The 24,897-nt window shown below is 43.7% G+C and overlaps 1 protein-coding gene across 5 annotated transcripts in view; it reads left to right on the top strand.

The window, feature by feature from the left end:
- The window catches only part of SKAP2 (src kinase associated phosphoprotein 2), a 185,076-nt gene that overhangs the window by 118,621 nt on the left and 41,558 nt on the right, over window positions 1–24,897 (top strand). For all 5 annotated transcript variants that reach the window (XM_072650988.1, XM_072650987.1, XM_072650986.1 and 2 more), the window contains 3 exons: window positions 8,495–8,619; window positions 9,478–9,541; window positions 9,914–10,051. In XM_072650988.1, the coding sequence (XP_072507089.1) occupies window positions 8,495–8,619; window positions 9,478–9,541; window positions 9,914–10,051 (327 nt within the window). The remainder of the gene's footprint in view (window positions 1–8,494; window positions 8,620–9,477; window positions 9,542–9,913; window positions 10,052–24,897) is intronic.

Genomic DNA, 24,897 nt, shown 5'->3' with positions numbered 1-24,897 from the left:
GTGTTTCTGTTGTGGACATTTATTTTGAAGGACGTTTAGCAGTTCTCTGTATGTTGCAAAGAAATCCTAGTGACGTTGTGGAGGTATCTATTGTAGTTCTGTAGCTTCTCTGACAAGAATGCCCATTGGTTATTAGGAATTCCCTAGTCAATTCATGTTTTTATCTTTTTGGTTGCGATCCATTTTGGCCTCTCTTTCCCGAGATTCATTCTCATGGTCTTAATGGAGGGTTGGGCTCGTCTTTCTTTGTTCTAAATCCCGCTTCCACAGCTGTCACGATGCAACACCTCCTGTTTCCAGGGAGATCTTAGATTCTAATGGTTCTTTTAGCTCATAGGTTGTTTCCTTTGGTATTTTTAACTAATTCCTCTCTTTTCAAAGACTTTTATCAGTCATTAGACAGTTTTTCAATTGCTTTTGTGCATGATCTTAATTTCGTTCCCATTTGGTTTATTTTTTTCTTAGAAATTTTCTCTACATGATGCTCATTTCCTTTCATGAGGTCAAATGTAACTGATATAGCTCTAACCCCTTTAGTTCTGCCTTTCTGGAAGTAAATGTGCTGCAGCATTTCGTCATACAGCGAGTTTTGGACAAATGTTCTTGCCCTGTGTACATTTGAGATTGGCCTCACTCTTTAGATATAGGAAAACCCTCATCCCCAACTAAGTAAGATTTAGAGACATGGCTTCTCGTGGCTTGGAAGGAGCTCATAGCACATGCCAGGTTAAATGGTACTTTGTTACTGTCTGACAGATACGTAGTTCACATTTTCAACGTTATTGTGCGGGCCCCAATACATATTGACCCATCAGGTTATAATGGTTGAGAAAGAAGAGTTCTAGTCTCTAGGGTAAATAATGCACTTACCTCCATCCCAATAAATATGACCCATATTTATTATTCATAGCCATTTGGGGCTCTTAAGTAAAAAACATATACAGCACATATTTTATCACTTTATGAAACCCATATCCATCCCTTCATTTCCTTCTTCCTTTATCTCAGTGACTTCCTTTTCCTTGGCATTCTCAAGATCCAATTGTTTCCACTTCAGCAAAGGCCGAATGTTGGCAGCTGAATCTCCTGTTTTTCTTCCTGTGGATGTGGATATAAATGACTTGGTTCATTTAGATTCCACTTCAGAATTGATACTTTCAAAACCCCTCTGTGAACAAACGTTAATCCACCATTGACATATTGTCTTCTTTTCTACACTTTAGGAAAGGTTCACTTGTCTGGACTTCCGTGGGATTTAGAAGCACCTTCCTTTCATTTTTATTTTATGGAAGCATGCCCTATATGCAGCTAGCAAAGGCAGAGGAAGAGTTTGTTCAGTGACTGAGTTATTAAATTAATTTAGTAAATACTTGTCCTGATATGGAGATGTGAAAGAAGAGTTTTAAAGGTAGAGGAGACCCTGGACATCCCCTTGTCAACCCTGTCATTCTGCAGATGAAGAAAGGCTATGCCAGGCATTGGGGGAGAGTCAGATACAAGGAGGAACCAAGGCATCAGAGTCATCTAGTCTGTGTGGGGTATGTAGGATTTGGGACATGAAAAGCAGCTGTGTTAGTGAAAATTAGCCTTAAGAATTAAAAAAGCTAGACTGTATGTGACTCTCTTTCATCACAGAACCTTAGAGTTGAAGGGGACCAGGCAAGGGATCACTCCCCTTTACTGGAAGACCTTGTGCAGAGGGCTCCCCAGCTTGCTGGAGGCTGTCCTTGGGGTACACTGGCCTTTCGCGGACACCAGCAGAGTAGTCAGCCTGTTGTCCGCACACAAGCAGCACGTCTGCTTCTCTAGTTACAGATGACTCGTGTCTATGCCATGTGTCTCCTTCAGGCACTTTCTTGGCAGTCATATGCACTAACCATATGATGTGCCCTGGTTCTTGGTCACCTCAACTTGGACTCTTCATAACTGTATTGTTCATTAAATTCAGGATGTAAAAGTTGCCCTGGGGGAGTTGTCAGTCTGTACTTGCGACATCACCATGGGGAACTCCCAGTGTTGAAATCTCCTCCATCAATGCCCTGTAATTTTTCTATTCTAAGACAGCTGTTGGGGCACCGAGCAGTTAAGGAAAGACTTGCTCTTGACTCTTCGGCAGAGCTTGGGTCCAGGGCTTCCTAACTCTAAGACTGACCATCTGTCCACTCTGCCAGGCCAGGAGGGAACTTGAATCTGGCCTCTAGGCCTGTCTGTTGCAGTGCTTCATTCCCCCCACCCCCCTTTGTCCTACAGTGTCTTGTACACAGTAGGTGCTTAATAAACATTCATTATCCTCAACACAGTGTGGTGTTGACCCAGTACTCTGTATGTTCTTTCCAGCTGGGTCTGTGCAGCAGTATCTTAAATAAGTGCTAAAGAGATGTAAATCAGGGCAGAAGAAGGAAGCTGGGAGCCAGGCCCACAACCTCACTCCATGCCCATGGAACTTTGGCTCCCATTTTCCTCACCTTTCTGAAAGCATACTTTAAAAATATTTCCTGCTGCAGAATTTTTTTCACAGGAGGCCATTTCCAGTCTTATGATGGAAACCAATGGAAAACTGGGGTTTCTGTTTTGCTTTACAGATTTTTCAAGATTTGGGGACAGTACTTGCCATTGGAATGTGAACCCCAACTCCTGTGTTGATGCAGGAGGAGAAAAGAGAGATCTCTTTTCTTCAGAGTATGGCTTCCAATTATACACATCATTTGAGACGGAAATCATTGCAGAATTTAGCATAAATGTTGTTGAGGTTTTGAAAATAATAGTAGCAACATATAATTTAAAAAGTATTTGAAAAGTAAGTGCCCTTACTTTTGTAAGTAAGTGTCCTTATTTGTGCCCTTGCCATTAGTCCCATGTTTTTTGAGGTCCCCTCCACCTCCTCTCTCCATTCCAGGTGAAAGCACTAGCTCCTCTCCGCCACTCTCCCCTCCTCTCCGCCACTCTCCCCTCCTCTCCCCCCATTCCAGGTGACTCTGAGACGTCCGGGAGAATGAAGTAGCCACCAGCCCGTGTGATCTTTCCTAAAAACAGCCCTCTGTTAGATGGTCACTGTGATGCCGGGCGCTTTCTTGTGACCCAGCTGGCCACCCCCAAAGCTGTGCTCGTGGCCTGTGGAGGAAGCAGCGAACATCGCTTTCCTGCTGACATAGGATGAGGCTCCTCTCACAGTCCTGCAAAGCCAGGGAGTCAGGGCTTTCATTTGCATGTAGAAAGGTCCACGTTCACCTTAATGGAGCCATGGTTTGGGGGGAAGGGGGTAGAGCGGGGATTGGAGGAGGGGAGGGAGTATGGGGGAGAGGCAGTGATGCTGGGTGGAGTTGTGGTTTGGGGAGGGGTGAAAAAGGGATTGGGAGAAGAAAAGAAAAGGCAAGGGAGTATGAGGGGAGAGGTAGTGATGCTGGGTGGAGTTGTGGTTTGGGGAGGGGTGAAAAAGGGATTGGGAGAGGAAAAGAAAGGGTGAGGGAATATGAGGGGAGAGGCAGTGATGCTAGGTGGAACCGTGTTTTCATGGGGGAGACAGGGTGTGAGTCTGTCCTCACTGATGCTTCCCTCAACCCCTCAAGGCCTTATAATTTTGTGCTCTTCTTCTCCGTGCCTTATTATCACTTAGCCCCGGAGAGTCTGCCCACCATGCTGGAGATCTTCCTTTGGGTACTTTTAACATGAGGGGAGTCAGTCCTCAGATGTTTACTGAGCACTCACTGTGTATCAGTATTGCTCTGAGTAACGGGAATGTAAGGAAAGGCCAGAGCAGTTCTGTCCTCCAGCTCTCCCTCCACAATGGGGCCATCCATCTTCTTGGTAACCACTGAGCTGCCTTGCTCTGTTGGTCTTACGCGTCCAGATGATGCCACTCCTGCCACTCCCTGCTCGCTGTGTTATCACCGGTAACATCAGAGCTGTTTCTGCCCCCTGTCCATCTTTTGACTGTACTTTGATTTACGTTTTCATTTTGATTGTTCTGGATTCAGATCTCCTGGGTGTGGTCCTGCACCAGGTAGCTGATGGTCAGTGAAGGGAAGTCTGAGGGTTCACTGACCTCTCCCCCAATCAAATCAACTTTGCTACTGCTCCTAGAAAGGATGTGTCAAGCTGCTGTCTTATGGATCTGGTCACCATCCTGATACTTTGCCAGCCATGACTCTTCATCTGTCCATCTCTACTATACTGTGGGTGGAAAGGAGTCAGAGGTTGTGGGGAGCTGGGAATGGGGGTGGTTGCCCTGCAGCCCCGATGTGTGCACATGTGACAACATTAGTACTCACATGTTCAGAGAAGTCTGGGAGGTGATCGAAGTTTTTGCCCAGCGGTGAGAGGATGACTTCTTTTCGAGAGTGGCTACATGTGGTTATAGCCTGATAGCCTATATTATGAATAACTTATGAACTTGGAATTTGGAGGCAGGCGTCGTATTGGCCAAATGATAGGAATCAGTGGGAGCTTTCCTCCTTTCCTCCCCCAACATGAGCCATTCATTCATTCTTCCTTCTCGGCTACGGCATCGTCTCATGTTAGGAACAGATTAATGCCTGGAGTGGAAAATGTAGGGTGGAGTGTAGAAATCCCTTGACTTTCATCTTAACTGCACGCAGTGCTCTGGAAAAGGCATGATCTGTGTGGTGTAAAATCCCTGACCCCCAGAAGGCACGTGCCAGACTTTTCATGCTAAGCAGGAGTCTTCCGAGCTATTGTTTTTAATTAAAATGGTAATGATTTGTCATTTTTTCAGAGTATAACTCAGAGGACCCAAAGTATCTTTCAGTATAGGAGCTAGTGTTTTTTCATCTGCAGCATTCATTGAAAATGGCTTTAATAAAAAATGAAATTTTGCTTAAACTAATAAAAAGTATTAAATTCTCTTTGATTGCAGTTACCTTTGACTAAGCAGGTGGTCTAAGTCCTTTGGTGTAGTTCAGGACCAAGGGGCATAGCTTCTTCTTCCTATGCTCAAGTAATTAGTATTAACAGCAGTGGAAGCTACCCAGTCACAGAGGGGAAAATACTCTCCCTAAATCTAAATAACAGAGTTTATTAGGAAACATTGCAGGGTGGATGAGGTATTTTTCCGTTACTAAACTTTGAAAACATTTGCATGAGCATAGGGATATTCAGAACTTACTGGAGGCATTTAATTGTGTTTAGACTACTTATATGTGCGTGTATGTATGTATGTCTCTATACAAGCAACTGGTAACCCAGTAGTGAGGTGACTAGTTTTGTAAGTAAATCATTAACAAAGAGAAACAGAAAGGCTCATGAGGGAAAAGAAGGTGTGATAAGGAAGAAGCTGAGAAGAAAAGATAGCAAAAACTCCCCAGGGTTAGCTGTGCAAGGCCAGAGGTGGGGGTAGAGCCATTGTGTGTACAAAGACCGCTTTGGGATTCTGGAACTGCCCGTACGGGACATGGTGAGACTGCCCCAAGCTCTTTCTCTTGTCCACCCCCATCCCATCCCCACACACCCCACAAGGGTGAAATTCAGGGTAACAGCTTGGTTTGATCCATGTGAGTCTTATACCTGAAAAGGGAAAAGACAAAGAAAGGAAAGAGGCCAGAGGAAGGGAAAGGGGAAAGGAGGAACCCAGCAGAGAGAAGAAAAGCCCAAAGGAAAGGAATAAATGTGGTGCTCGTTGATGGTTAAAGGAAACAGAAAGGAAATACAGGAGATACATAGGTAGGAGGTTGTTTTTCTCCCTCAAAGGAAGAAAAAGGTGTGGGATGCCGTGAAGGTGATGTCTCTTGAGTTTTCCTTCTGGGGTCCAAGCCCTTCTTTTCACCTATAGATTTATTGTGGAAGAATTTAGCTTTGTGTCACATGATCCCAGTGACAGGAAAAAGGATGTCCAATGCTGTGCATGTTATGGTGACGTTCCACCATCAAACAGCTGTGTAGGTGCACCATGGTGTCAGGGATAGTATCATGTTTACTTGAAGTCAGTAATAGAAAGAAAGAGTCATTTTGGGTAGTAGCAGGTTCTATCAATACCAGGATCTGGCATTTGTATCGGGCTTTGTTGCGTGCAGAGCATTTCTGCTTAGACTTTCTGATTTCATTCCCACAGCAGAGGCAGGTACATAGTGCACAAAATGTTTTGCCCAACATGGCACAACTGAGAAGCGAGGGCTTTGATCTTGGCATCGCATGCTGTGCTGCACATTCTCTCACCTGCCCCCACACTCTGTCTTCGAATCAGTGCACATTATCATTGTTTAGCCTCAGCCTGTGAGAGTGTCAGTGAGGGGACCTCAGGTAACTCATAGTCCAAGAGTTGCCTGAGAAGTTAAGAAGTTTGCTCAGTGTTGGAGCTGAGCCTTGAACTCGTGTCCTTCTGGCTACTCTGCTCCATTCAGACTCTCTCTCTCTCTCTCTCTCTCTCTCTCTCTCTCACACGCACGCATGCACACGCACACACACTTTCTCCCTCCTCTCTTCTCCTTTGTTCTGTCTCTGTAGTAATATGTGTGTGTGTAGTTATCTCTTTTTAAATTCTAATTTGCTATTACTTTTCTTCATTCTGATGGCTATTGCCTTTATAGAAGTTGTGAATTTTCAGAGATTGGGGAATGGGAATAGAATCCATCCATGATACCTGGAGAATTTCATAAATTCCAGTGCTTTAGAATGGAGCAAGAGTCCAATAATTGGTTGTTAAAGTAGATTGATTACTAGTGTGGGTGATGACAAGTTATTTTGGGAGAGTATGTGATATGGTAGATGTGTTGCGGGGGGAAGGGAAGAGTCAGGAATGACCCTGATGTTATGAATCCAGGGAACTAACCCGAAAGGATGATGTGTCTTTAACACAAGCAGGGAGAGGGCTCGTCTTTGGACAGAATCATGGAACTTTTCTCATCTTCTTCGATTTGGATAATAAGACAGCCACGTTATTTTTACTTTACTCTGATAAGTGAGAGTTAAGCACAAATTGCATTTTGGAAAAGAACCCATAAAGATAGTTAATTTTAAAAGTTTTCGCGTTCTAAGTATGGTAAACCTCATTTATCCAGAACTCATATTAACATCAGATCTCTTCCTTTCACCCCAAAGAATCAAAATAGATTTACTGTGGCTTGGTTGGGATGGTATCTGTCTATCCCAAGTAGAAAGATGTTATGGAAAGTAGCTACCAGGTTCTGCTGGGCTTATCTGTAGACAGGTTTATTACTTCAAAATGTCATTCCCTTCTTTCTTTCTGCCACATCGCTGGGGTAAATAGAAGGAAAAAATGAGGTGCCATCTTCTCACTTTACCATTTTAACCCCTTCCATCCCCTTGATGTCCCTAAGTGACCAGCTGGAAATAGTTGCTCAGTGAGATATATTTGTGTGAACTCTGTGGAGCAGACTACTAAATTATGTCACTGAGGAAATTCCCTTTTTAGCGATTGTGTGTTCCCAACACAGAGTGTTTTGATGACCTTATTTCACTCTCAGAGTTGTATGCATTATCTTAGTGTTCTACCAGTGTTCTCCTTACATATTTATCATCAAGCTGGTGTCATGGGGCCTTGTTTATAGTTTGGAAGGTGGATAAACGGAGTTACCAAGAGCTTGTGGTTTGCTTACACTTTAACAGTAAATTTATTAGAAGCAATTGGGTAGGTGGGGGGACCTGAAGTCCAAAGGACTGCTGAGTCACCCCCCATCCCCCACCCCTATTGCTTTAGCAGTGGACACTGTCAGGAGTTACCCAGTGTCCCCTTGGAGACCAAAGGAAAGACTTCTCATTGTAGACTTCTCACTATAACATTATTTTGCTAACATAAAAATAGAGTATTGCTTTAGAATTCCCTCCAAAGTGAATGTATCTTTAAAGAATAAAGGATGATTTTAGCTCTGGCAGAAATGAAAACCCAGGAATTCTCACTTAGAGTCTCCTCAGCTGATATTTTCAATACAAAATTCTCCCTCTGACTACATTTGTAAAAATTGATCATTTAGTGAGTGAATTAAAGCTTTGGGGCCAAAATGATTGTCTTCTTTAAAAGGTGAAGAGGAGACAAGTCAGACCATTGTAATTTAAGAGGGTTTTTTCCAAGAGGAGAGAGAGAAAGAATGAAAGGCGTCAGGAAGTTTCCAACTAGACAGGTTTTCCCACTGGCTTCACTGACCCTGAAAGAGACCCTGATTTAGAGTGAGCTTGTCTAGCAGGTTCCAAGTTCCAGTTCTCAGCTTTCCTCAGATACAAGTGTCAAAGCATGCAATCCTGACTAAATAAGACCACCATCTGCAGACCTCTCTCTCGAGACTCTCTAAGGTGTCTTTGAAAAAACAAACAAAAAGCCCCCACCCCAAATACTTTCCCAGTTAACAAATGAAACTGGTTCTCCTCCATTGAACATATAATCATTGTACTTTAAAAAGGGCACAAATGGAAAAAATAAAATTTAGTGTATGTGAACTGAAAAGAACATTCTAATCCAAGCGAGTCTGCTGGGCATTGCCAGGCGGTGCTGGAAGTGAAGCTGTACCTTTGGTTTTATCTTTCGCAGACAAACAACAGAAAGGTGAATTTGCTATCGATGGATACAACGTCAGAATGAATAATACCCTTAGGAAGGATGCAAAGAAAGATTGCTGTTTTGAAATCTCAGCTCCTGATAAGCGCATCTATCAGGTTGGGCTTTTTATGTTGCCTTGAAATTAGGTCGATAAAAATGGCTGATTTCATTTAGAGAGATGCTAACATTTTGGTAAAACAGCTCTCTCTGACATGGTGGTGAAAAAAAAGCACTGGTTTGCTTACACAGAACATTCATATAATAAGAAATTTATTTGAAAAAATCCAGAATCAGTTCAAATGGTATCTTTTTTGAGTAAAGACAAGCCAATATATTATCTATCATGTCACTGTTAACATTCTTCTACTCTATTTTAATGGGCTTGTGGGATTTTTTTAGAAGAATTCTAAGGTAGGAAGAATGCAGTTATCAAAAATCTGTATGTTAATGTAGGTTGTATTATTTAAGGGTGTGGGGGGAAAATCCAAGGTAAAAGAACCTATCAGCTCCGCAATCCTCAGATCTATCAGTTAGACATCAATGTGGAATGTAAGTTTAATAAGTTTTAAATATCTAAGATTGCAGTTGAAAGCCAGTTAATTAAGTTGTCAGCTAGTGTGTTGGTGTCTGACAAGACCATTTTTAAGACAACTGTACCCAGCAGTCTAAAGAAATTCATGGGTGTCTTCTAATTGTCAAGGGCAAATTTTGCTCATCACTCCTGGCTTTGACATTGATGAAGAGAAGCAGGTTTTTTCTGCACAGCTGCCAGCTGCTGATCAGAGTTTCAAATCCATCATCCGCTGCTTCAATTACGTAAATTTGTCAAAATTAACTGTACATTATAAGGAGCATCCTTGCAAGGAAAGTACCACTAGACATGAAAAGAATTACTAATGGTCCCGCAAAGAAAGGACGAGAATTAGCCCTCACTTCCACTCCAGAGGTGACTCAACCGTTGTTTTCTCTCTTAGTTCACAGCAGCTACTCCCCGAGATGCCGAGGAATGGGTCCACCAGCTGAAATTTGTGTTACAAGGTAAGAACACTCGATTAAGCGAGTCATTCTAAAGCATTCCTTAAGCTTATTGAGCATAGAGTGACTCTAGGTTTCCTTGTCTGAATGCTTATATTAACACACAGGGATCTCTGTGAGAAGGAGCAAAGAATGAGATTAATAGAGCCCTTTGCAGGTTTTGTGAATATGCTCATTTTCCAGATTGTTTCACCTGGGGGTCACTTGTTTGGAGTTTAGAAAGTGGATTATTTCACTTGTGCTTTAGCTAACAGAGCGGTGAGACTTTGTAAATGAGTTCCAGGACTGAGTCTATTTAAGGGAAAGTAATTTTTTTAATCTGGATTTTCTTTTTGCATCTTTAAAAACACACTTTGTGAAATTTATACTCTGCAGACCTGGAATCTGATGTCATTCCTGAGGATGACGATGAAAGAGGAGAATTATATGATGATGTGGATCCCGCACTTCCGATCACAAGCCCCCCAGCAAATGGCCAGGCGAGGGATGATGAAATTTATGAAATATTGCCAGGTATTTCTCATATCATGGTTTTGGAGGCTCATCTGTGCCTCAGATAATTTCCTTTTTTGCCCACCCTGCATCATTTCCCTGATGGCTTCAGGACAGCCTGGTGAGTTCTGTATAATGAAGGGAAAAAACTTTCGGAGCAACCGTCCTGAGCCTGTGCCAGGCCCATGGTATGATACACTTCAGGTGCAGGCTTGTGGTCAGTGAGACCCAGCAGAGAGACAGACAGTCTCCTGAGACTTTGGGTTCATTAGCATCATGCTGTCTATGCTGGGTGATTTTTTTAATTAAAAATTGACTTGCCTAACAGTTTTTGCTACCAATTCACCCATCATTTTTCCTTTATGCTTTATGGAATTTGCATCAGCCAGAAGTTCTGCCCGCATTCCATATGTTGTAAGCTTCTGTCTAATAGATGGCCTTCTAGGATGGTGTTGTCTTGGAGAACCTATCACTGAACTCAGAACTCTCAGGGGTTTCAGGAAAACAGCCTGATTCCATCCTTTGTTTTAGGTGGGGCCCAAGACTTGCAGCTTGTAGTATTACGTATGACTGACATAGACTGATACACAGACTGATGTGTTGGCAAGCTACTGCCCAGGTGTGCAGGTCAGGTAAAAGCAGAGGCAGAGGCCCTGAGGACTGAATGCACAGCTAGAGGACTCTGAGAAGCCGTCTGAACTGAGCACTCACAGCGTTTCTTGCAGTTTCAGTGTGGTGCTTGTACTCTGGCCTCTACATTCACAAGGAGTATCAGCGATTAGAGCTGGGTCTTAGGTGAGAAAGAAACCTGCATGTCGTTTCATTCTACGCTGCTCTCTGAGCTTCTCGGCCTTCTCTGGGACAGCCGAAGAAGGGGACGTTTGAGCACAGCCTCAGTGGCCCGAGGCAGCCCTTCTGGCTAGGCGGGCCTGGGCAGTCTGTTTGTGAACAGTGGCACGTAAAGTGAGAGGCTACTGTGTTCTTAGATGTGACATTTGCCACCACAAGCACTGCACTGTGTCTGGCTTCATAAGAGCAAGTGTTTCTCTTTGAGTTGCTGGAGTAACTCGCTCCCAACAGGAGAAGCCAACTATACTAGACTGCCAGGCAAACTATTTTTCATAATGTGTATTAAAAGCAAACCACCTTGACCCTTTTGACTGAAGCTACCTTCTGTTCCTGAACTTTTCAAACTCAGTTTGTGGTCCTTTTATGATGTGTTTGTAAGTTGTGTGTCCTGATGGTCACCCAGTGTAGCCATCAGCGTCAGCGACAGTCTTTCTCCTGAGGGGCAGCCTGGCTGTTTCAAAGACCGTTCTCAGAATAAAGGCTTCGGGTAATCCATCCCAGGGAAGAGTTCATAGAAAGTTAGCCCAGAGCCTTGAAAACAGCTTCTTTTTGCTCCTTCCTGCCTCCCTGGCCTCATCACCCACTAAAATGATTGATTCCTCCCTACATCTCTCCACTTTGGTCCTTGCTGGGAGGCTGTCCCTTCACAGGCTGAGTGGGCCAGCCAGAGCCCCCTGTAGGCAGTGCTCCTGGGAAACCCGTCACAGGCAGCTATGGGGTGTCTGGTCCTGTTGCTGGCTTCTGCTCAGCTTAGTGAGCTGGTAGACCTTGAGTGAGCTGTGGCCAAGGTGCTTCCGAGGGATGTCACACAAGTCTCCTCAGTGCCAAAGAGTCACCTCTATTGTTTTGGTTAACTGCCCCAAACCAGAAAGTTCCCTTATTGTTAAAGAAGAAGCCACTTCCTTTTCAGCCCAAGCATTGAGTTCACCCCTTAGTGTTTCTTTGTCACATGAACATTTCAGTTCTCAGCATTGCATGTGAAGACAGCTAGCTGTGTGTTCATCACCCACGTTTCACAAACACTGCTTCCTCGCTCATATGCCAAGCCTCCCTACAATCTGACAAGATTCAATGCTCAGAATTTGCCACGACTGCCATTCGTTCCCAGGGAGAATTTCTAACTTCTGATGAGTTTGCACACCATGAGTAAGTTTCCTCACCAAGCTTTTTAATAAAGTTGGATTTGGATTAGACAGATTGACAAGGAGGAGGGGAGCCTTCCACCACTAACGTGGCAGTCAAAGTCCTTGTGATCCTGTCATAAAGTAAAATAGAAGAAAGAGGAAAACAGCTTCAGAAGTGATCTGGTGAAAGATGTTCGTAATTCTATGGGAATGTCAAGAGTTTCCCTGAAATTGTTTTTTAGTCAGAATAGCTTTATTACAGTAGCTACATCTTACTCTTTAATTTTTTGTTCATGAATTATTAACTAATGTCGTAAGAGACTGAGACTAAATATCTAAGATTTCTTTTCACTTGAGGGGGACAGTTAAGAAAATCCACAGAATAGCTGGGAGGCTGGAGATCACTGAAGGATTTGGCTTTTTCTCAAACACCTCGAGACCCTAGAGGCATTTTGATATTTCAGCAGAACATGGCTCTGTTAGTGTTATTGCTTCATTAGGATATGGCAATTGGCACATCAAGCTTCCTCAGAAATTGCAGCATTGCTATAACAAATCAATATTTGCTTTTTAAGTTTTGGTGTCCATGGCCGACCTTGTGCTGTGACCAAAATGTGCACAATTAAGTAGGTCATTAGAAGAGTCTTGGCTGGGGCCTTGAGTTCAGAATTCAAAGTTTATTCCATTTCATGAAAGGACAACAGAGGAATATTTTGGTATAGGTTTGAGTCTGAAAGAAGGAATTTTATGCCTGGAAAATTGCTGCAGAAATCAGGCTCAGCTTGACTCCTTTTTAGCCTTCTTGCCAATTTTTTTTTAATGGCAGGAAGTTGTGCCGAAAAATGGATTCTCCAGACAGACACTGACTGGGTTCAGCTCAGTAACAGAAATTGCAACAACCCATTAGCCTTTTAAATCTGTAGGTTTCAGGGGAATTGAATCTGAAATGTCTTCTGGTGAGTGGGATGGAGAAGACAGGGCAGCATGAAAAAGAGGAAGACAGATCCGCAGTGCCATTAGCCTCTTGTGTAAAAGGGTGAATTCATTTTATCGTCATGATGGAGTCACTTGTCCTGAGCCAAAAAAGGGCTGTTTGTCCTCTGGCCATTCAAATTTCAAATTTATTTGTTGGAAATATCTGAATCTAAAATGAAATTTAATATTCCTTGGCATCTGCCAAGATTTTCCCGGTGAAGTACCTGTTGGACATAAACAAAGGTGTCTGAGCATTTACATTTGTAGGTATCTTTAGCAAATAAGTGGGCACAGATGAAAAACTAATCAAGAAGCTGTCTTACAAATGAGCTCTGGGCTTTTTGATGAAGGGTCGTACATATCACCAGGTTAATGTGAAAATCTCTGAAGGCACCGGAGCAGTTGGAGTTGGCTCGATTCCCAATCATGACAGGGTGCTAATGAGACCCTGGCTTCACTGGAGAATTTATCTGGGGGTGCCCTTCTGTGGAATGCAGTTTAAAAAATGCCTGTGGGCTTCCACGTGGCTTATCAGGTGAGCATTTCAACATTCTTACACTACAAAATCAGCTAGCATTTCTAATCTTTATCTGAAGGGGCTGCTAGCTGAATTATTAAGTTAAATGGAGTAATGTTGCCTTGTGATATAATATGAGATGTGTTTCTGGCTGGACGTAAAGTCCAGGATTACTGCCAGGTCTTTCCACCTACTTCCCAATGATCCAAATGACAGGGTGGTTCCTCACCTAGAATATCATGAGGAAGTTCTGCCAGAGGATGGAGCACATGTGTGCACAGACACGTGTGCACGGACACATGTGTGTGCTGGCCTAAATGTTTCATATTGACTAAGGAGAAGTGGGTTTTTAGAAACATAATTAATTTGACCCCTTGTTAGAGCTGTGATAGAGAATATAGCCCAGGTGATCTAATTCTACTGGCCAAGGATTTTGTGCTGGAAGTGACTGTTTGCATCTTTGGGCTTGCTGAGCCCAGTACTTTAAAATACAGACCAACCTGGAAAGTGTCCCTAGAGTGGCTTCTGTTTCTCCACATGCAGAAGAGAACTCTGTGAGAATGGCAGACATGGTGTCTCCATCCCCAAGAGAAGAATGTTACAGCATCTCTCCACAGGACCTTCATGAGCACACACATGCCCAAAGGCACCCTTATGAACACACATACACATCTCCAGGAGATATGGAGGCCAGTAAGGTCACAAAGAGCCCCATCTTGCTTTTGGTCACCTAGATATGTCATGCCTGATCCTCTGGCGCCCTTTTGGGTTAGGAGCATATCTACCCAAAGTCTGGGCCAGTATTTTGTTTGTCATTTTGCTTAGGCTATTACTGACTTTTTTGTTAAAGCAAGAATTATATAAAGTGGTTGTCAAGCTGTGGAGCCAGATGGAATCATAGGAAGGTCAGAATTGTAGAAAAAGCCTTTATTAATTGCTTCTTGTATAGGCGCCATCTTCATTCTGGGGATATGAATGCAAGCATACAAACTGGTCCCTGCACTTGAGGATCTTAAATTCTAGTGAAAGAGGGCAACCATGGAGGAAAGAAAGCCCCATTGAATCCCAGTAGTGGGACAGAGGGATGTCCAGAATGGAAGGAGCATGGCAGGAGTCCCCTGTGTATAACACAGCAAGCACTCTGGGATTGGGGCTCACCAATCAGAAGAGCAAACCTCCTGCTCTTCCCAGGCTTATCTCTGGCCTGGAAAGTTTGCTAACAAGGACGCAGAGAGGAAGTCCAGAGACTGAGATGAGTGGGTGCCAGAACATGAAGGTCAGATGCTAGATGAGAAGAGGCCAAGGTCCCCTTGAACCCCCAGATGAAGTGCCCTGTACAGCATGTGCCTTGTGGAGCAGACCCAGTATCCCCTTCCCCATGTGTGACCCTCTGTCCTGAGACACTAGTGGACCTACATGCCTTGGGTACAATGCTGCTGCTGTCTGTGCATGGCTCACTGTTTCTGCCTTCTAGAAGGCTCTTTGTTTCCCTAAGCTGAACCTGTCCCCATCTACAGGATGCCCTTCAGGATCCAGAGTCCCTCCATGGATTCTTCGTGGCTCCCTGAGCCCAGAGGAATCACTTCCTCTTCTTGGAGCATCTTTGGTCTGCTTCTCATTTAACGCAGGCTGCTGTGGTTAGCTTTGCTTTAAGGTTGGTGCTGTCTGGGTTTGTCCCCAGACTGAGCTGCCTGAGAGCAGATCCCTCCACAGGGTACACGAAGTAAGCAGGCATGCATTCACTGTCCATTGACCCACTGCTTTGGTTTGAATGGAAGAACTTAGAAATGCAAGGAAACCCTAATCCTTTCAGAGGAGAGACATAGAAAGCCAGCCTGGGCCTCCACCTTCTGAAGGATTGCTCTCCTGTGACTGTTTCCTGCTACCCTGGACCATCTGGTTTGTAATGTTTCCAGGGATGAGGCTTCCACAGTTTCCTTTGGAGGGTTTTTCCCTTCACAAAACAGGCTCCAGGGCTCAGAGTTCTTTGTGGGCGCTGTGAGAAGGCTAAACATTTCTTCTGTTTCCCTCCCATTTAGACTCTACCACTACACCTCCTTCCTCAGTGTTTACAGCGTCTGGTGTCCTATAAGCAAGGCCCCCCATATGCAATCAAGTCTTAGCCCTTCTGTAATTTTCATAAAAATAGATGAAAGCCACTTGGATTGACTTTTTGTTCAGAATTCATTCCGTCACCAGGTGTGTGGCTCATGGGTGTGTCTCCATTTTTTTGGACAGCGTAGACTCAGGTCAGACACTAAGCGTCATCATTCTCTTTTCATGTTACTATTTTGTGGGATTTTGCCTCTGATTATTTGTAGGCTATTTTTAAACCCTTTGAAATACACTAGTCTGCCAAAATCCAGAATTGCCTTGTTTTCTTTATCATCTGCAGTGTGTTCTGTTTTAGTCTTCAGTCCAATTCAGCAGAGATTTATCCCTAGTAATAATGATAGCTAGCATTTACGTAGCACTTAAGTATGTGCCGGGCACTTAGAAAAATGCGTTACTCTTCTTATGTCATCTTATCTTATCCTTTGCATCTCATACTATCTTGTCTCATACTGTATCTTATCTCATCTCCTCCCAACACTCCTGGGAGGCAGATGCGCTTGTTATCATTCCTTTTGTAGATGAGGAATCTGAGGATAAGTGACTTGCTCAGGGTCACATCGCTAGTTAGAGTCTGGGGCTGCACTTAAACTCATGTCTTTCTGACTCTAGGTTCAGGCTTTGTGCACAGTGACTTCCTCAGCTGCCTTGCGCAAGGAATGGTGGCTGGTCAGTCTTTAATTTTAATATAATCTCTAGAGGAAAAATGGTTTCTTTTGCCTTTTTTATTTGACTAGTGAGAATTCTAAAGAAGACCCAGAGTGCCATTTTTTCAAAGTTCCCTTAAAATGCTTTTGGACTATCAAGAGAAAGTGAGCTGAGGTTTAGAGCTCCCCAGGCCAACTTCACTTCCCTGGCAGGGTCATCCTGGTTGGCAGGGTCAGTATGGTCGTGGCGTCATTCTGGTTGGCAGGGCCAGGAAGCACAGTGGGATGGCCTGTTTTTTCTGGTACTCTTTCAACCCCTGGGGTAAATGGCAAGCTGTGTTAATAGTGCTTCTTCTGCCCTCATCAGAGATGCCCCTGGGGTAAGGGGAGAGCATTCTCATAAAACACGTCTTGGAGAATGGAAAGTAGGTGCGTTCTTCTGGTTGTTTTTTTAGTGACATTAAAGTCCAGGATTCCTTCCCTGCCTCTTTCAGATACCTTGAGAATGAATCCTTTCATGCCTCAGAATTGTCACCTTCGATGATAGATCTCCTCTGTCAGGGCAGTATACATTTATTAAGTTCTTACTATGTACCAGGCACTGTGCTAAGGGCTGGAGATGCACATACAAACAGGAAGGCAGCCCTTGCCCTCAAGCAACTTATGTTTTGTTGGAGGTGTCCATACAGGGGGCATGGGAGAGAGATTCTGGAGAAGAAGGACGAAAGACACAGCTGGCCCAGACTTCCTGGGAAGAATTGTCCAGTCAGAGGCATGGGCTGCAGGGGGTGGGACTCATCCAGTGTGAGAGTGTGCACTGGGGATGGAGGCGTCCGCGCTTAGCAGAGAAGGCTCAGAGAGGCCTGGGGCCTCTGGGTGTGCTGCGTGCTGCCTGCCCAATTCTCCCCTTCCCTTTGTTTGGTGCTCTGTCCACTGCTCTTAGAGCATCTCTGTGATATTGGAGTCCAGATATGGCAGCTCCCCTTTCATGGATGGAGAGAGTTTGTCTTTCCCATTCTCATCTACTTGTCTTCTTTTCAGGCCCAATCTTAGGAGGGGTCAGAAGGACTTTGCTTGGATGAGTTTCTCCCTAAGCTTTCTTAACTCTTGTCCTCCCTTCATTGCTTCTCCTTTTTTTTTTTTTTTTAAATCACACAATGCTGCTTGTAAACTTTTCCATCCTGCTACTACTGTTACCCCATTTTACAGCTGGGGTAACTGAGGCAGACATTAAGTGACTTGCTCAGAGTCACACAGCTAGTAAGTGTCTGAGGCAGGATTTGAACTCAGATCCTCTTGACTCCAAGTCTAGTGCTCTATCCATTGTGCCATCTATCATCCTGTAAGATTTTTACGAACAAGTCTGTATTTCAGATTTGTGTTACTCTTGACTGCCCCATCTTTCTGTTTAGGAAAGAGATTATAGGTTTGTTGGCTGAGGGGTTTCTCTTGGTCTCTCCATTGTGGTGTGTTCATTGATTTACATCCTTAAACTCCCTCCTGAAATGGTAGGGTTCTGTGTGGATGTCTGTTCTTTTGTCTGCTCTCAATTTTTTAGCTCTAGTAACCTGTACTATGTCAGATTGGGATGCCTCAATTGTACTCTCCAATGAGTATTTTTAAAATATTCATATAAAAGAATTAAGAGTGTTAGAATCTAAGTGAAGAGGAGTCTTAGAGTCCGTGTGCCCTAGCTTGATTGCAACTCTGCTCTGCAGTATCCCGGATAGATGTTCAGGTAGCAGCCAGGGCTTTGTTCAGTAATAGGGGACGCTCAGAGCTCTGGTGTCCATTCTGTCTTCAGATAACTCTAATTGTGAGGAAGTTGTTTCTTAAATTGAACCAAAGTCTACCCCCTACCCCCATCGTCCAGTGATTGATTTCTATTTGGGCCCGGCATGCTCGAGGGAATAAGACTAATCTCTTTTTCACATGGCAGATTTTCAGGTACTGGAAAACATCCATTGTGTTCTCTACTAAATCTTCCCATTTGCAATCTCAACATCCCCAGGTACATTAACCATAGCTTATGTGGTGAAATCTTGTATCGCTTCATCATCCTGGCTGTCTTCTGCTAGCCATGTTCCAGTTTGTCAACGTCCCTCTGAAATCGGGGCACCCCTATGTGACCACATTCTTGGTGTGGTCTGCAGAGCAGAGGACAAATGGGGTGCTGTGCCTCCCATACAGACTCTATTGTGGCAGCATGCCCTTTGTTTAATGTGTCAGGCCTATGGCCCCCCTTGGCGGGACATCTCCCTCCCTTCTTACTTCCCTCCCTCCATCCATCATCAATCCATCCATCATGGTGGTCTGCGACGCATCAGATCTTCCTTCTGCATTCACCTCCCAAGACTAGTGTGAAGATCCCTGAACCTGACAAAAGATTGTCCCCTGTATGGAGGTATCTGAAGTGTGGGAGGCCAAGAGGCAGAGAAGGTCCAAAGAAGGGATGATTTTGCTGGAGAAGATAGGATTGAATGAGGTCAAGGCTCATGTGGAGGCTTAGCTTTGGCAAGAAAAAGGCCACCTTTTCTTGTGAGGCTGGAATTAAAGAAGAGACCATTGGAAAGTGTTTGAGTGATGTGAGGTGAAGAAGAGGGCTGAAGGGATATCTCTCAGTGAAGGACCTCAGTTTTTTCTACAAATTATGAAGCAAGATCCTCAGCAGAGAAGGTCAGGAGCCAGGGGGCCACTTAAGTAGAATTAAAAAGGTTCTGAATAGATGCTGTGGGGATGGTGAGAGCAAATCCTTTGGGAAGGGGTAAGAGGATCGCTTTGCTGCAGTGAGGGCTGATTTGAAATTGCTTAACAAATTGGTAGTAGATCCAATGAGCACAGTTTGATGAAATGTCCATACCTCCATTTGGTAGCCTAGGAATCTAGGGTTGGTGGTCAGTGAGAGACTTGATTATAGGGAACTGATTGACCAAAGGACTGAGATATAGGAGAGAGGAGAGGAGAACTGGTGTGGGAATGATGGCCAAGGAAAGGACTTTTCAGTTCAGTCCGTGTGGACAGAGTGAAGGTTACAGTGAACACACAGAGTAGGGTGAAGGGTCATTTGGCAGAGGGAAAAAGAGAATGATGAAAGGCTGTGATCAAGCAAAGGAATTTTGGATTTCATTAACATGGAAATGGAACACTTCAGTCAAAATAAAAGGGTAGGCTGTCTCTGGGAATAGCTGAGATGTAGTGGAAAAGAAGGTCATGGAGAGTGAGTCTATTTGGGAACTGGGTAGTTGGAATATATGAAGAAGCATCTCCATATATTGTGGTCTCCTGATATGAGCACAGAAGTTAGGATGAAGAGAGAGTCTGTGAGCCAGGAAGAGAACATCCTGGGAATGTTGGGGACAGCCTTCGGGATCCGGATTGGGTGATAAATTTATATAGTAGACTATAAAGTGGTAGTTAGTGGCAAAGGGAGAATCTGGAAATGGCGAAGGGGAGCAGGGAGCGTTCTGACTTTCCCAGTAACTACAATCTGTGACTTTGGGCTGGGTAGGAGAGAAAATATAACCAACACTTGAAAAGGTGTTGAGGAAAATAGTGTTATCAGGAAGGAGCTATGTCTTGATCAGTGCCAGAAGATGAAAGGAGTGAAAAATCAAAAGATTTAAGATAAAAGAAATTTTGTTCATCACGGAGTGGGAAGAGCACAGTAGCAGGGGACAAGCAGGTTTGGATCAGGACACTGGGGGAACAACACGAGGGGGAGAACTGAGAGGAACAGGCATAAGGGCCAAGGCAGTGTGGGGATGGAGCGAGGGCTTGTACACTGGGGCATTGGGCAGCTCCAGAAGCTAGAGATCAAAGGGGAATCCACTCCTTTATAGTTATTCCTGTAAGGCTGAATGGTCGAGAGTGTTGGCTTCAAGTCAGGAAGACCTGGGTTCCCATCCTGCCTGTAGTGACCCTAGGCAGTCACTAAACCACTCTAACTAAGCCTCCATTATCTCACCTACACTAAGACCTGCATTAAATCTAGGACTGTCATGAAACCCGTGTAAGTGTGGCAGACTTTAAAGGGCTGTACCAATGTCAGTCATTATTACCAGTCCAATCCCATGTATCAGATCACAGTGTATTTTTATATACTAGAAAATTGAATCCTTTTTGGTTTAATTGCCCATTTCCCGATAAAATGGTTAATAAAAATGAATATGGAGATTTTTTTATATTGACATTCCAACATGAATCAAATAGCAAACAAATGCAGGAACTTGCTTGTTGCTTTCTTTGAGCTTCTGTTTGGTGCAGCTTGGCTTGTCATATTAGGAGGCTGTTCTTTATCAGTACAGAAAAATCCAGTAATTGCATGTTAGAGTCTGTGTGTCCTCTGGCCTTGAAATGGAACAGTTTTTGTTCGGGGAGCAGGGGGAGGTCATTGGTAGAAAACAGAACCCAACACATAACCCAGCAGGGAAGATGCAGACAGAAAGATCTGTCAGAAGAAAGGGTACATATCTATTTGACCTGAGGCTTCCTCATGATTGCCTGTATGTTAATAAAATGTGAACATTTGTTTAGAATAATAAAATGTGAATGAATTCCTTAAGTGTTCATGAACAATTCTGGGGAAATACAGGAGAAGAAAAGTCCACAAAAATAGATCTCGGGGAAATAAATAGGCAGACTTTGATGGTTAGGATTGCATATCTGGTCACTGGATTCAGATGGCTCTGGAGGAGAAGTGAGGCTGGTGACCTGCACAGCCCTCCCTCCCTCAAAACAAAGTCAAGTGCAAGTCATGTCATCATTTCTCTGATGGCATGGTCTTCTTCGGCAATGAAGGACGAACACATGCACATGTGCACGCACACACACATATATGTCATTTATACACATTCCAATTTTGTGAAATAAAAATAACTAATAGAATCTGACTAAGTTTTATAAGCTTTTCTTGGCTTTTCTTTATCCTTATTCAACAGTAAAAGAAAAAGGGGGAAATGGTGCATATTTTCTATTATTGCTTAAGGAGACTACTTTTTAAAACTGACTTTTCTATATAAACCACCTCAGACCCAAACCATTATATATAAAACGTTTTTTTTAATAGTGTCTAATTTGGACCTACGTCCAGTAGTGTGCCCAGAATATTGGAGGCCTGTTACCATCTACAGTACATTGTCAGTGTTTGTTTTAAGAAAAAAAAATAACCATTGAGGTTGATTTTGGTTGCCTGTCTTTCTTGAGAAAATTTCCAGCTCCTGACCATTTTGGCAGTCTTAAAGATAGAAAATAGGATTTGCATATCCCAAGAATATTGGACTTCAGGAAAGACTTTTATATAGGTCCCTCCTTCCAAATGGTGAAATATCAAGGTGAAGGAAATTATATAAAAGCTACGTGTCCATAGTTCCAACCTGATCGTGGACTCTGAATGGGAAACAAGGTAAAAGCAAACAATATTTCAAAAGTTTGGTCTGGAATTTTGAGTAAACCTCAGAAGCAGATGTAGTAACTCCCCCTTGGTGAGTTAGCATATCCAATGGCCTACAGCCAGCTGTTAGCTTTGGGAGGGGAGGGGGTCTTCAGACAAACTGACAATGTTGAGGATAGACTGAGATTGTAATTTGTGTTTGGAGGGGTGTGTATCTTTTGTTAGTTCCCTCCTGGAGTTGTGGTGAAAGGGTTTTATAGGTCTAGATAAATCTGAGTGAGAACTCATTATTGCCTAGGATTAAAATCTCGTGATGTGGATACTGTTACAAAAAATGACTCTGTATAGTTACACATGACACAAATGGGCAAAGCTCCTGGTACTTCCTTTGGACCTTGCCTGTACAGTAGTCACTTGCTGTAATGAAAGAATCTGTCTGCTGCTTTTGTAGTGAATAAATAGGAAGGTGAGAGTTAGGGTGAGACTCACGAGCTCCATATTCGTGTTTGGTTTGCCATTCAATGCTGTTCGACTTCCTGTAGCCCCTTTCTCACCTGAAACTTCTTATCCACCTAAGAAAAACTATGCTAAAAACTGACCTCTTAGAAAAAGCAAGGCTCTGTACAACAGCAAATCAAAGAAGAAGAAACCCTTTGAGAGTGTGTGCATGTGTTGGTCACATATGTCCAGCATGGTGGCTTTCCTGTCTCCTCGTTGGTAACATGCTACAGCCTACACACACTGACCACCATAGAGCAAAGGAAGGCCTGAATTCCGTCAAGCTTGATGACTCTAGAAGGAACATAAGCTGCTCTTTTCCGCTGCACTGAGGGCCTCCCCTCTGCTGGGTGGTGGCACTTGCTGCAGCAGCTAGTGATGAGAGCTTAGATCCATCACTGACATTTTGTGAGTCAGTAAGTACCTGCTCTTATTAATCAGGGCTTTAAAGCCAGCAACTAAATACTCTTAGGAAGCTGATCCTCCCAGCTGACCTGCCTTCTGAAAGAGTGAAGCCTGTACTTTGTCCTTCTAGATATGTATGCCCTGGACCCCCAGGAGCAAATGCATTTTATTGAAGTCGGTGCCAGCCATATCACGTTCCACCTTCGGAAATGAAACAAGCAACCCGAATTCTGGCTGTCATTTGTTCACATTCAGCATGGCATGAGTCATGCCTGTAAAGTAAGAAATACACTTTAAAGGCTGGCATGTGAGAGCTCCAGAGACCATCCCTAGGAGCTGTAGCTCTCGGGATTCCTTGGTTGCGAGGGCTGATAGAGGGTTGAAACCCAGTCCTGATATGTGTATCATTGACCTCCTGGCATTGAGAATCTGAGGACCAGACAGAAAAGCAGTCTCCATAGCATCTCTCCAGCAGTCTGGGATGGCAGGCGATCCATACACTAGTGTTTTAGTCTGTCCAGAGAAGCAACGCTCAAGATTTTTCTTCATCCTTTGAGTCAACATCTTTAAAGCAGTGCCTCAGCTTTAGCTCTGCGACTTACACTGGAGACATGAATAGAAATGCAGAAGTTTAACATTTAGGGTTTGGTGACCCCCAAACCATCAACTAAATTGACCCCAAATAAAGAAATGAATGGACAAGAACTAAAAAATGATAAGCATTTTCATGATTATTCACGTTTGCCTGCTTAGCCTCTGCAAGAATCGGTAGAAACTGAGAGGGCAAGAGACTGATCTGCAGGTGTGGTATGCTTTAATTACTAGTTAATTTTGTTTTTGTCATGTTCAAATGTTTTATTTTGGGGTTTTTTTTGCTTCTCATAGGTTCTCTAGGTTTTGCTAATGCTTTCCTCTTCTTCATGTGCTGAAAGGATTTCCTTGACTAGATGTCAAATTCCTCAGTAGACAATTAGCTAGCAATGCAAAGACTGAATAGACTGACTTTAATTCCATATCAGCAGCTCCTACTGTGTGCTTGGCATTGGGCTGGGTGCCTTAATGGGCCTGCCTGTTCGTGGACAGTGGGCTTCAACAACAAATTGCTATTCCCATTTCTAAGCTGTCCTGGTCTCCAAGACTGAGGGCATTTTGTAACAGAGGAATAGTGTCATTCTTATTGCAAAAAGGCCTTCCCTGTCAAGCCATGTAAATTTCATTTGTTTTCAAAAAGGAAACTCATTCCATTCCCACAAAGACTTTCTATTCAAGAATCTATTCTGGGATTGATGGACAAATTCTCTTCCTCCTCCTCATCGCCATGAGACCCATCTTAATCCTATTGACTTGTGTACTGCCTCTCTGATGTGAACGTGTGACAGAAGTTGTTTGTTCTTAAGAGAGAGGATCTCATCGCAGAAGGGCTCATCATCTCCAGAGACAACACCACACCGTAATTTCACTTGTATCACAGCATTTTCACTGCTGACTACATTTTTGACAGCTTACTTCATGTTAAATATTAACAGTGTTTCTGTTATGCTTGGATGTGTTTCAGCAGGATCCTTAATAAATGCTCATGCATTGCATCGGTATGGATTAGACCTAAGCCCATTTGAATTCAGTCGAAAGGCCTCACTTAGAGGCCTAGAAGGCCACATAGCCAAAGGCTGCACTTAAGGATCTAGAAGGCCATATGCGACCTTAAGGCCTCAGGTTCCCCATCCTTGCCTCAGACCATTCCCTAACTGGGAGGGAGGGAGAAAGAAAGAGAGACTTATATGGTTAAACAACTTTACCTGAATGCAGTTAGAAAGGCATATGTATCTAGGCGTTATGCAGCAGGTGGAATGATTGAATTCCCAGACCAAGATGTTAGCCTGTGTACGTTGCTCTGAATTGTATGGCCGTGCTGACCTCTTTGTAGATAACCCTATCGTGCCTATCGCACAGCATAATTTTCATAAGAGGAAACTGGAGCTACTGAAAACTGCTGAGGACATTCTTGGAAACAAAGGTCAAGGGCCTAGGTGTTGGATTTGGAATCTGCTCTGAAGATAGAGTTTTACCTTCAGGAGGAATCAGGGTGTGTGGAATGGGAGTGAAGAAACCAGGGCTTCTTATTTTCCTTTTTCAGTGCTCCCAAACTCATTCCTCCTCTGTGCTTCCCAGTTCAGTGTGGCAGGGCCTCTGGTCTGTTTGCTGTGACATCTGCTCTCAGGAAGACTCAGGAGGGCGCGCTGGAGAATTGGGGTTTGCTGGCGTTTTGTGAGTGTGTGGGGGCAGGGTGCTTGTTTTTTAATTCTTTTATTCTTGAAAAGACCCAGAAGGTCCGTGCTGCTTCTGAGGCTGGG

This window comes from Notamacropus eugenii, chromosome 3 (assembly GCF_028372415.1).
Source record: "Notamacropus eugenii isolate mMacEug1 chromosome 3, mMacEug1.pri_v2, whole genome shotgun sequence".
NCBI classification, from domain to species: domain Eukaryota; kingdom Metazoa; phylum Chordata; class Mammalia; order Diprotodontia; family Macropodidae; genus Notamacropus; species Notamacropus eugenii.
The sequence above is the reverse complement of the archived record's forward strand: the minus strand, read 5'-3'. Positions and strand labels throughout refer to the sequence as shown.